Source organism: Thamnophis sirtalis, unplaced genomic scaffold, assembly GCF_051295495.1.
Source record: "Thamnophis sirtalis isolate CommonGarterSnake01/CBP01778 unplaced genomic scaffold, rThaSir2_p1.2 scaffold_7, whole genome shotgun sequence".
NCBI classification, from domain to species: domain Eukaryota; kingdom Metazoa; phylum Chordata; class Lepidosauria; order Squamata; family Natricidae; genus Thamnophis; species Thamnophis sirtalis.
Genome location: NW_028261387.1, coordinates 15822451 through 15834555, shown reverse-complemented (window position 1 = coordinate 15834555; position 12105 = coordinate 15822451). Strand labels below are relative to the sequence as shown.

Here is a 12105-nt window from a genome sequence, read left to right as displayed (position 1 = left end):
TACTTGGGATTTTATCTGTTTCTGAGTAATATTGGCACTGACAATCAAGTCATTTACAATTTCACATGCAAGGCTTTAGAGCTTGATCTAGGATTTTCTATAAGCATAACAGGTGTTCTGTTTCCCAAGTTCCCTTTTCTCTCCAGTAGACACAGGTGCTACACTGCTAAATAAATCATATGTATATTTAATTGAATTAATTACTGTTATAATAACCTGTTACACTTGGGATATTTTATCTGTTCTTACTAATGTAGAATACTGCTGGGTTAGATGACTTCGAGAGGCTTAAAACACTTGGAACTGGATCATTTGGCAGAGTCATGTTGGTGAAACACAAATCTACAGAACAGTATTATGCCATGAAGATACTGGATAAACAAAAAGTAGGTATTTTTATTACAGTTTACTTAATTTTGTATTCACCGATATATATGTATATTTCCCTGCCAAGCTGTGGTTCAGATGGGGTACAAGCTTCATTGTTTCTGGGTAGGTCACATGCATCTTGAATGCTATTTTCTGCACTAGTTCAGCTCAGTGCAAATCCTGCTAGTTTGCTTTGTGTTGGAAGAATGGCATACCGACTGCTCTAGAGATATATAAAGCACATGCTGAGTGTTCTCCATTGATTGTGTTTTACAGAGAGCATTGGTCAAGTGCCTTGTTGTGCTTCAGATTACTGTTTGAAAAATGACTTACGGGATAAATCTGAACAAGCAATAAGTACACAGTGCGAATGGAAAAAATATGGAATCTTTTAAAATGAATTTTGAGGTTGTTTATTATTATTACAGCACATACCTTACAGTTATGAATATGCAGTGAGCAGGCTGTACAGTTATGAGTATGAATAGTACTAATTATTTAATGGAAGAAATATTATTCTGCAACATTTTCATCTCTAAAATAGTAACAGAGACATGTAATAGTTAATATCCTTTTTTCATTTTGTAATATTTAAGGTTGGAATTTTCTTTGTTGGTAAAAGGAATATAAAAGAGGATGTTGCTATTTAGGTTCAATAAGAACCATGGCGCAAATGTTAATAGTGTGATACGGATCCCGGAAAGAAATCTAGGGAACTCTAAACCTAGCTACTATGGAAACTCACTTTTACCCCAGTGTCGAAGTAGATATCCTAGGTAGAGGTGCCAGAATAGGGCGTTGATCTGGACAATACAATTCCTAAACAATGCTCAAGCTAGCATGTTGGTTGCAATAGAATTTATACTTTGGACAGAAAGAGTAGAATCATTTTTAAAAAAGAAAAGAATTTTAAAAAGAAAAGAAGATGCTCCTCCTTTTCTGGCACCCACCCAGCACAGTTTGATTAAGGTATTTGATTTGTCTTAACACCCTAGCAGGAGGAATCATTTTTACATAGCATATCAGAAATAATGAATATTCAGAAAAAAAATGTAACATTTAACAGTAAACTTTTGTGATGGCTAACCTTTTTGTTGTTGGGTAGGTGCCAAAAATGCGAGGGTGCTCACAGCACCCGCGTGTGCCGGGACCCATAATGTAACCCCTCCATATGTGCATGCCCTCCACCATGTGCACCACACTACTTGCCTCCAAGCTGAGCTTGGTATTTCCTCAGGGGGGGGTAGGGGAGACCATTTTTGCACTCCCCAGGCGTTAGGAAAGCCTTCGGAGACTGGGGAGGGCAAAAAATGGGCCCAATGGGCCAACCAGAATTTCCGTTAGCCTGTTGGGCCCATTTTTTGCGCTCCCCAGGCTCTTCCTGAAGCCTGGGGAGTGCAAAAACTGCCTCCCCCAGCTCTCCGGAAGGCTGAAAATCAGTTGGCCGGCGTGTGCATGCGCACTGGAGCTGACGGCTCATGTGCCAGCAGATATGGCTCCACATGGCACCCGTGCCATAGGTTCGCTATCACGGTCATATCACTTTAAAGCATCTGTGCTTAGACGGAATAATATTTGTGTAAGTCTTGGTGTGTATCTGTTTTTTAACAAATAAATACTCCTTGGTGTAAACATCTGAAAAGAAATGAGCTAGTTGTTGATTAACTATTGTCAGATTGTATAGCCAACCGATGCTAACATATATCTATATTCACAATATCCTTTTTCTTTTATGAATATTCTGAAGTTTTTCTATTCACTTAAATCTGAGCTCTCTCTTAAGAAAATTGTATTTTTAGATTGGACTTTAATAGAGTTTAATGTAGTTGGCAGCTACAAGTCAGAAGAGCTGGCATACAGCAGCAACACTTTTACAAGCCAATTTCATTATGTTTATATATTGAAACAATGTAACTAAATGTTTCAAAATGTGTAATGTTTATGTCTTCAATTCCAACATTTTTGTTTTGTTATCGAATTACAAAAGCAGCTGCATTTTTAAACTTAATTTTTCATTAGTACTTCTTGAAAATCAATTTTTTCAGCCAGCAGTAATCAGCCATTTGATAACAGAATGGCACAGACAAATGGTGTGGTTATGTCATGACATTGGATGCAAGTGTATGTCGTATCATTTCCACCCTAACATAAATGACAGTTGTTTAACTGACTTTCACATTTCATTTGCCACATAATAATTTTATTTCAGAAAAATATCCCTTTGTGATAAGTGCCAGTTTGGGATAGTTGTTAGTGAAGGCACCAGGGTAGAAACTGGAATACCATGAGTTCTAGTCCTGGCTTAAGAGACAAATCCAGTTGGGTGATCTTGGGCCAGGCACTCTCTCTGAGCCCTAGGAAGGAGGCAGTGGCAAACCACTTCCAAAATCTACCAAGAAAACTGCAGGGATTTGTCCAGGTAGTCTCCAGAAGTCAACACTGACTTGATGACACAAAATAAACACCTCTTTATAATCCATGTTATAAAAACATGGAAGAAAATGAATGTGACAGCTGTTAAATTAAATGTAAATTTCAGCAAAGAAATAATTGTAAAACTGTAACAAAATCAAGATGTCATTCAGCATTCATGGGATGTAAGCTTCCAGACACTGCTTTATCTTGTCTAGCCTGAATCAGGCCTTCCTACGTCAGATGCTGTTTGTTCATGTAATTAGCATTGGAGTTGAAATTGTTCTTTATGTGGGTATTTTCCAGTGATTCAGATTCTAACCAAGATTCCAAAAAATATTATCATCATCATCATCATCACCATACTTTCTCCTTGAAGACACTCATATAATCAAATGTTACAGTTTAACTAAGAGAGTAACATCATTTTTGTAAGTTTTTTGTGGGTGTGAGGTTTTTTTTTACTTTAGATGATATGCATGAAATGAATTTTCTAAACTCTCACTGTAACTTGTTGCAAGTATTCCACAAACTGTATTTGTTATATGGTTTATATACAGTATAATCTGAACCCAAAGATGAAATAGGGTTACACAATTCTTTTATTCATTGAGCAAGAGGTCCCCAACCTTTTTGGCACCGGTTTCACAGAAGACAATTTTTCCAAAGCGGGGTGGGGTTGCAGCTCAGTTCCTTACAGGCCATGGAATGGTACCAGTCAATGGCTTGGCATTTGGGGATGCCTGCTTTAAGCCACTTATAAAATGCAAACTGATTTTAGAACTGATCTTTTTCCAATTTTTAACTAAATGTTTTGTTTTGAATTCTTTCTAAAACTGACTTTGTTCTTAGGTGGTTAAACTGAAGCAAATAGAACACACGTTGAATGAAAAAAGAATATTACAAGCAGTGAACTTTCCTTTTCTTGTAAGACTGGAGTATTCTTTTAAGGTAATAATTGGATTAGAAAGTAACACTAGTTACTTTTTTCTAGCATAATTTGTCTTGTAGTGCCCGATGGGTGCCGCCTTTTTTATAGAAGTTTATTTCCCAAATAAGACTAGTCCAAAGATGATTGAAGATCCTCACTTCTTAAAATTACATGTTAGATGCTTCATTAATTTAATATGATTGCAAGTTTTACGGATTGAACAAGTCAGTTTAATAAAATAAAGAAACTCCTTCTTTGGTCATATTCATACATCATTATTTAAATAAAAACTATGGGCTTTGTAAACCAGAATGTGGAAAAGTAATGTGCTGTTACATCTAGCTAGCTAGCTAACTGACTCAATCTGATATTATCAGTTAAGTGCTCCTGACAAACTAGTTGCTATAAATTAATGTCATTCATTAATTTAATATTTGTTTAAAATCAATTTTTCTTTAGATATTTTTAAATTGGGTTAAAGATTAAATACAGTTTGAAATTGTCTTGTTTCAAGTAGTAAGATGACAACAGGTGTTAATAGAGCTAGTTATTAGAGCTAGTTTGGTGAAGTGGTTAAGGCACCAGGCTAGAAACCAGGAGATGTGAATTCTACTTCTGCTTAGCAATGAAAGCCAACTGCATGACCTTGAGCCAGCCACACACACAGCCCAATTCACCTCAAAGGGTCATTTGGGTGAAATAAGAAGAAGAGGCTGTTTTGGATATGTTCACTGCCTTATAATATTGGTAAAAATAATGAAGGCAAGATAGAAATAAATAGAAATAGAAAATATAAGTGGCCCTGACAGTGGTATAAGAAGCAAGGAGAATATAACCCCATGGCTTATTTAAAAGAAATCTGTTAATCCACCATGGATTTTGCTGTGGCATAGGGGATAACGTTGAATGAAATCTATTAGCAATTGACTTAGTTTTTTTTTAAAATGGAACATTTTTCATTGCATACAGTTATATAGCAAATAATGGCATTAGAAAAAAAAAGAATTCTCCAGCCATATGTTTAAATGTAACTGTATATACTGGTAAATTAAAATTACATACAGGTAATCCTCACTTAACAACAGTAGTTGGAACAAAAATTTCCATCACTAAGCACTGTGGTCATAAAGCACAGCATCACATAATCACGATGCCAGCACTTCCAGCTGTCATCATTAAGCGAACCCTGTACTATTGTTAACCAGATGCCATGAGTTGCCATTTTTGAACACCTGCCAGCTTCTGCATTGAGTTTGTTTTTGGAAGCCAGCAGGGAACTTCTCAAATGGCAATCACACAACCAGAGGATGCTACGACATCGTAATTACAAGTCAGTTGCCAAAAATCATAATCATGTGATCACAAGGGCATGTGACAGCCACAGTTATGAGGACCAGTTGCAAATAACACTCATTCAACACCATTCATACAGTTACTGAATGAGTTGTTGCAAGCGAGGACTTTCTGTCTTATCAGTAGTTGTGTACAAAACACTATATGATAATATAAAAAAGTCAATTAAGTTTTTATATGTATAGTATTTTTCCCCAAAATCTAAAATATTTCTCATGCACACATACTACTGACATTATTGTTTCTGGTGTTCTTCTATTGAGAATAATGGCTGGTCAATTTTAATTCAGCCAGGTATTCTGTTTCATCCTGCTGTTTTGTCACCCTTAAATAAATAAACTTTTTGTTTGTTTGCCAGAAATATATTTGGATCTTTGAAAGTGTACCTACAATTTCAATTAATTATGCTTCTCTATATTTTAGGACAATTCCAATTTATATATGGTTATGGAATATGTTCCTGGAGGGGAAATGTTCTCACATTTAAGAAGAATTGGAAGGTTCAGGTAAGAATAAACAAGTTATTTGGGAAAATATATGCTGTCATTCCTAAGTGATTACTATGTAGGTAAAGATGTACTTCACTTAGCATAAACTTGAAAACTTTCTGAAATAGCTTTGAAAAACAAGTTTTGATTTAGCATGTATACAATAGTTTTATATATTGAAATACATAGGATCTGATCCAGATAGTCTTCCCTTTACTAACCACTCATTCCACAACTGGTTGAAGTTATGATGTACTGAAAAAATAACTTTATGTCCAATTGACAACCGTTTATTAAATTGGCAGCTTCCCTCAGTTCTGTGATCAATACAATGGGTCTGGTCTGTTTTTATTACCTCTCCCCTCTTGCACAGTGGAGAGATTAGAGAAGAGATTAGAAGAAAGTAAGATGGCACACAATTAAGAGCACACAGAGAAAACAAAAGCAATGTGTTAGTCCTGGCAGCTGTTTGGGAAACAGCCATTGTAATCCCCATTGTGTCCCAGCTTATTTGCTTCTGATCCAAGGCTTCTTGTGGCACATTGCCCTGTTAGGGGATAGATGGAAATCCCCCAAAACCAGGTGATGCTACCCAGAGAGAAAGGCAGCTCTGCAGATACTTAACAAATCTGGTTCCTTTGCAGTCCCTTCCTTTCAGTCAGTTAAACTTTTCCTCCTAGTTGAGCAGCAACCACAAGGAGACCTCATGCCAGTTAGCTTTCCTCTGCAGCTCCCATCAAAATGGAAAAGGTTGCCTGAGGTCCCAAACTGGCAACAATCTAAGGACAGTTGGCAAACAGCCTGCAGACATCTTCTCTTTGCAAGCATGCTGGGGCAGAGACTTCAGTCATGGAACATCAAATGTGGCTGAGAAGGCGTCCCTTTGGGTCCTTTCAGATCCAGGACCAGCCAGGAAGAGATGCACAGGAATTGATGGTGTCTTTTTAGGGATGCCTGTCCAAATACATCACCCCTGCCTGAATCTGCAAAGCAAGTTTCAGTCGTTCCAGATGAACCAGACAGGAAACAAAACTAGATTAATTGTACGTTATTTAAGGTTACATTAACAGAATCATCCAAGTTTGAAAGTACAAACTTTCATTGCTGCTTTTAATTGTTTGATTCATTAGGGTGGCCCCTTCCTAAGTTTTGTTTCTCTGACTAAACCATTGAGGGCTCCTGCCTCTCTTGCTTTATGGTTTCCTGGACAGCATCTATTCCCTACTAGCCCCAAGGTCACTGACACACTCCATTACAAAAAAATAGAGGAAATGCACATCTACTTTCACTCCACCCTTTCGATGCCCAGGACACGTTGGTTCTTCCATGCCCTTCTACACCCCCCCCCCAACATGACTACCAGAGCCCCTCTTTCCAGAAAAAATGATTCCCACCAAGACATTTCTGTAGACAATCTCTCCTAGCTGAACTCTCCTCCCTTGCAGAGCAGAGATTTGAGACGATGGGATTAGAAATTAGTATAGTAAACAGGCACAGTAAGGACGACTGTTTTCAGCTTTTGCTGTGATTACTCTCCTTTGATCACTTTCTCTCCAAATGCAAAAATTAATACATTTTTTATTAATTATCCAGCCTGGGGTGACCAATCCAAAGGGTGGGGGACTGGCTAGGAGGCAAAGAAAAGCAGAAGGTATGAAACTGATTACTCTTGTCAGTTTAGAGCTGGAAAACAAAATTATGGTCATATGATTTGCGACTTAGCAACTGCTTCACTTAGTGACTGAGTTGTCAATCCCAATTGTGGTTGCTAAATAAGGACAACCTGTATTATATATGTATTTTTGAATTCATTCTGCAGTCATAGTAGAACAGAACATACATTTTCTGATATATTTCTACCAGTTCATAGATTTTTGTATGAGTATCATCCACTGTAGTTGCAAGATAATGACGGTACTTCTGAGTAAAAGTACTAGTTTTAACAACTTAATATTTTCATTGATTACAGTGAACCACATGCACGATTTTATGCAGCTCAGATAGTACTAACATTTGAGTACCTCCATTCATTAGACCTCATCTACAGAGATCTAAAACCTGAAAATCTTTTAATTGATCAACAAGGATATATTCAGGTATGATACAAAGATTTATAGATATGAATATTTTGTTATCTATAGCAAGATGTCGTAAATACTTAAAGAGTATTTTGTAAGGAAATCGGTTTTTAAAAAATCAGTTTAATCAATTAAAATATATATTGGAGAAAACAGGAGAAAATAAATGCTGAATTTGATCCAAATTGGTTTATGTTAAGAATGGGGCAATACTTTCAGTTTTATTCTTTCAGCATTCAAGTGATGCAGGAGGCACAACAACTTATATAATTGAAAACCTTCAGTTATGTTTGTCGCTACTGTTATTTAGTGCTAGGGGAAAATAGGTGTGTCAATCACCTTTTTCACCTTTTCATAACACCCCTACCCCCCAAAAAATATCCAGCCAAATATTTTGGGACTCCAAAACTGATTCCCCAGCCCTGGAAAAACTTTCTGCTTTTTAAAATCAAAAGCTTAGTTCAGTTCAGTTCAGTTTATTAAATTTATATGCTGCCCTTTTCCCCCGAAGGGGACTCAGGGCGGCTCACAACTCGAACCGGGAAGGGGGATACAGACAAAAGATTTAAAAACAACAACATAACAATATATAATTTAAAACTCACAACAGTCATACCATTCGAGACGGGGGCAACAGCTCTTTAGCCCCAGGCCTGTCGGAACAACCAGGTTTTGAGGGCTTTGCGGAAGGCCTGGAGGGTGGTAAAGGTTCGAATCTCCATGGGGAGTTCGTTCCAGAGGGTCGGAGCAGCCACAGAGAAGGCTCTCCTCCGGGTAGTCGCCAGTCGACACTGGCCAGCGGATGGAATTCGGAGGAGGCCTAATCTGTGGGATCTAATCGGTCTAGTGGAGGTAATTGGCAGCAGGCGGTCTCTCAAGTACCCAGGTCCAATACCATGAAGGGCTTTATAAGTAATGACTAGCGCCTTGAAGCGTATCCAGAGACACCCACGATCGCTCGCGCGGCTGCATTCTGGACAAGCTGAAGTCTCCGAATACTCTTCAAGGGCTGCCCCATGTAGAGCATGTTGCAGTAGTCCAGTCTAGAGGTCACAAGGGCACAAGTGACTGTTGTGAGGGCCTCCTGGTTCAGGTAGGGACGCAACTGGTGCACCAGGCGAACCTGGGCAAATGCCCCCCTGGTCACAGCCGACAAGTGGTGTTCAAGAGTCAGCTGTGGGTCCAGGAGGACTCCCAAATTGCGAACCCTGTCTGAGGGGCATACTGTTTGACCCCCCAGCCTGAGAGATGGAACACTTGGCCAATTAGTAGGAGGGAAACACACCAGCCACTCGGTCTTATCTGGATTGAGTACAAGCTTGTTAAGCCCCATCCAGTCCCTAACAGCCTCGAGGCACTGGCACATCACGTCAACCGCTTCATTGAGTTGGCACGGGGCGGACAGATACAGCTGCGTATCGTCCGCATACTGATGGTATTTTATCCCGTGCCGTTGAATGATCTCACCCAGCGGCTTCATGTAGATATTAAACAGGAGGGGGGACAGGACCGAACCCTGCGGCACTCCATAATTCAGGGGCCTAGGGGTCGATCTCTGCCCTCCGACTAACACCGACTGCGACCTGTCCGAGAGGTAAGAGGAGAACCACCGTAGGACAGTGCCTCCCACCCCCACCTCCCGCAGTCGTCGCAGAAGGATACCATGGTCGATGGTATCGAAGGCCGCTGAGAGGTCAAGGAGCACTAGGACGGAGGCATGACCTCCATCCCTGGCTCTCCAGAGATCATCGATCAATGCGACCAAAGCGGCTTAATGATGTTATAGACATTATGTGGTGTTGAATATAGCATATCTGAGATTTATACTTTGGGGTTAATTCTTTCTTTTTAATGCTTCTAAGAATTAATTGGTTCTCTATCATGCCTTGTTTGATTAAAAAGATACACCTAAAACTACTATTCTTTTGTTTCCATTACGACATACAAAAAAAACCCTGTTTCTGTGATTAGATACCTCTTGATACCTATGTATTTTATTATCATTAATTTGGTTTTATTTTAATTTTTAATAAATCTTGAGAAATACAATAATTCTTTCTGTTTTCTTAGGTCACAGATTTCGGGTTTGCAAAAAGAGTAAAAGGAAGAACCTGGACGTTATGTGGAACTCCAGAATATTTGGCACCTGAAATAATTCTTAGCAAGGTATTTGAAAATATTTGGCAGATTCATTAAGCATTGATGAAAGGAAAATACTGTTCTGAATATGCTTAGGAAAAAGTTTCATTTGAAATTTTAAATAAACTCTTGTATGGCTTAGGTAATAATTATCAAATATTCTCATGATATTTTCTCATGTAGACTCTAATAATTTAGTCAAATTCTTCAAGCCAAAATATTGCTTGGTATTCTATAACATGCCATCTTAAAGTCTTACATTTAATTTCAGGAAATGGTAAAGAGTCTTTACTTGAGATGATTTTAGCAGTATATAATAAAGTGCTTTTATGAGTCTTTGAAGCATGAGGGTCGATTTCTATATAGGTAGTTCTTGACTTACACTTCACCAGTGAAATTGCAAAATTTACATGTAAGTAAACTAGCGGTATAATTTAGAAACACAAAAGTTACTGTAGAAACAACTTTTGATTTTCTTTGCTGTTTTGAAGAGTCTCTTCCATTTGCTTTTTGTAATATAATTGTGAAATAGATGTGTGCGTGTGTGTATATATGTGTGTGTGTGTTGTATTTGTGCTGATAAATAAATAAAGGGAGACTAGTATAGATCTATTTCAAGCTATTTAGCTCTCATCAGCTAGCCATACCCTTACTGGGATTAGAACCTGTGGCTAGCTGATGAGAGCTAAATAGCTTGAAATAGATCTATACTAGTCTCCCTTTATTTATTTATCAGCACAAATACAACACAAATGTAACAAAAGGCAACAGTAAAAATATTGGGTTTCTGTCTGGATGGTCTCTTGTGACGAGCCGATGGACAGAGAATGGAAGTAGTGAACTTCCTCCCATATTTGGGCATACCAGGGGTTGTGACTTTAAATGTGTGTGTGTGTGTGTCTGTCTCATTTATTTTGTTCTGGATGTCCTCAAACATCTAGTTATTGAATATTATGAGAATAAAACTTTTAAAATTATGTGTATGCTCTCTAAATATGAAGCATTTATATTCTTATATATGTGTGTATAATTATTTAATGCTAAAAGTTAGATGAGGTATTATCATTAGACCTAATTACAATATTTTTCATCAGGGCTACAATAAAGCAGTGGATTGGTGGGCCTTAGGCGTGTTAATTTATGAAATGGCAGCTGGATATCCTCCATTCTTTGCAGATCAACCAATCCAGATTTATGAAAAAATTGTTTCTGGAAAGGTAAGCATTTTCATGAGAATAGCACACACAACATTAATGCTACCCTATTTATATAATTTTTAATAAGAACAAAATTGGACATTTTCCCTCTCTTAAAATTCAGTTATCCTTTAATTTGTCCCTTAATTCAAATTGTCCTTAATTAACTGACTTTGCTTAATTGTTGACTATCCATGTATTTTAGCACTTTTTGAATCATCTTTAAATAGCTCTAATGAGTAGGATTTAAAACAACCAGGAATGATTGTCAATTAAATTGTTACATTCAGTCACCTGAAAGCAAGTGGCTGGAAGAATTTTTTGATTTCATCCTTTCTGTGTCACTGGTTATGTCTTTGCTCTGTATAGATATATGTGTCTCCTTGTCTTGCTCTCTGTTTAAAAGAAATAGAATGTGTGTTTATCTGTAAAGGTGTCAAGAATAGAAGGAAATGAAAATATGCAAGTTTAAGATTGTCCTAGTCTAGCTCACATAATTTTGTTGTTTAAACAATTTAGTCATGTCCGAAACTTGCCGAGTTGATAGACAAGGGCTGTCCATGCCACCCTCCATGCACAGCTTCTCCTAATTGTTGGATGTTCAATTTGGTATTAGATTTGATGTTCTCAAGCCAGTGTGTTCTTTCCTTGACCTTTCTTATTCCACTATCCATTCCTAGCATCATTGCCTTCTCCAATGAATTTTCAAGCATGACATGGCCAAAGTAAACCAGACATAGTCTTATGATTTTAGCTTCTAGTAATGTGTCTGTTAGCTCACGAAATGCTACACAGTAATTTAAAATGGGGCCACTCTATAAATAGTTCACAGATTTAGCAAAAAAATGTAATTGAAGTGAAAATACCAGATAAGGAAATAGATGACACAAAGTATGTTAATATTATATTCCAAGATTTAGTCAGAAATAATCTCTAGTGAAAATAATTTTAAGATTATATTCATATTCAGATACATTATTTAAAGGTAAAAAAGGCAGGCACTAAAAACTATTAGTTTACATGTATTCATTTGGAAATGACTTGGAAGTCGGAACAAAGCTTCAGGGACTATAGATTATCCTCTTCACTATATGAATTTGACATGTAAAGCACTATTTCTCAACTTTGGCAACTTTTAA

General features: G+C 37.5%; 1 protein-coding gene across 3 annotated transcripts in view; it reads left to right on the top strand.

Annotated features, from left to right (window-relative positions):
• PRKACB (protein kinase cAMP-activated catalytic subunit beta) overlaps positions 1 to 12105 on the top strand; it is a 75655-nt gene that overhangs the window by 51252 nt on the left and 12298 nt on the right. For all 3 annotated transcript variants that reach the window (XM_087719390.1, XM_087719389.1, XM_014074796.2), the window contains exons 3-8: positions 258 to 386; positions 3634 to 3732; positions 5489 to 5571; positions 7523 to 7649; positions 9702 to 9797; positions 10865 to 10987. In XM_087719390.1, coding sequence (XP_087575516.1) covers positions 258 to 386; positions 3634 to 3732; positions 5489 to 5571; positions 7523 to 7649; positions 9702 to 9797; positions 10865 to 10987 — 657 coding nt within the window. The remainder of the gene's footprint in view (positions 1 to 257; positions 387 to 3633; positions 3733 to 5488; positions 5572 to 7522; positions 7650 to 9701; positions 9798 to 10864; positions 10988 to 12105) is intronic.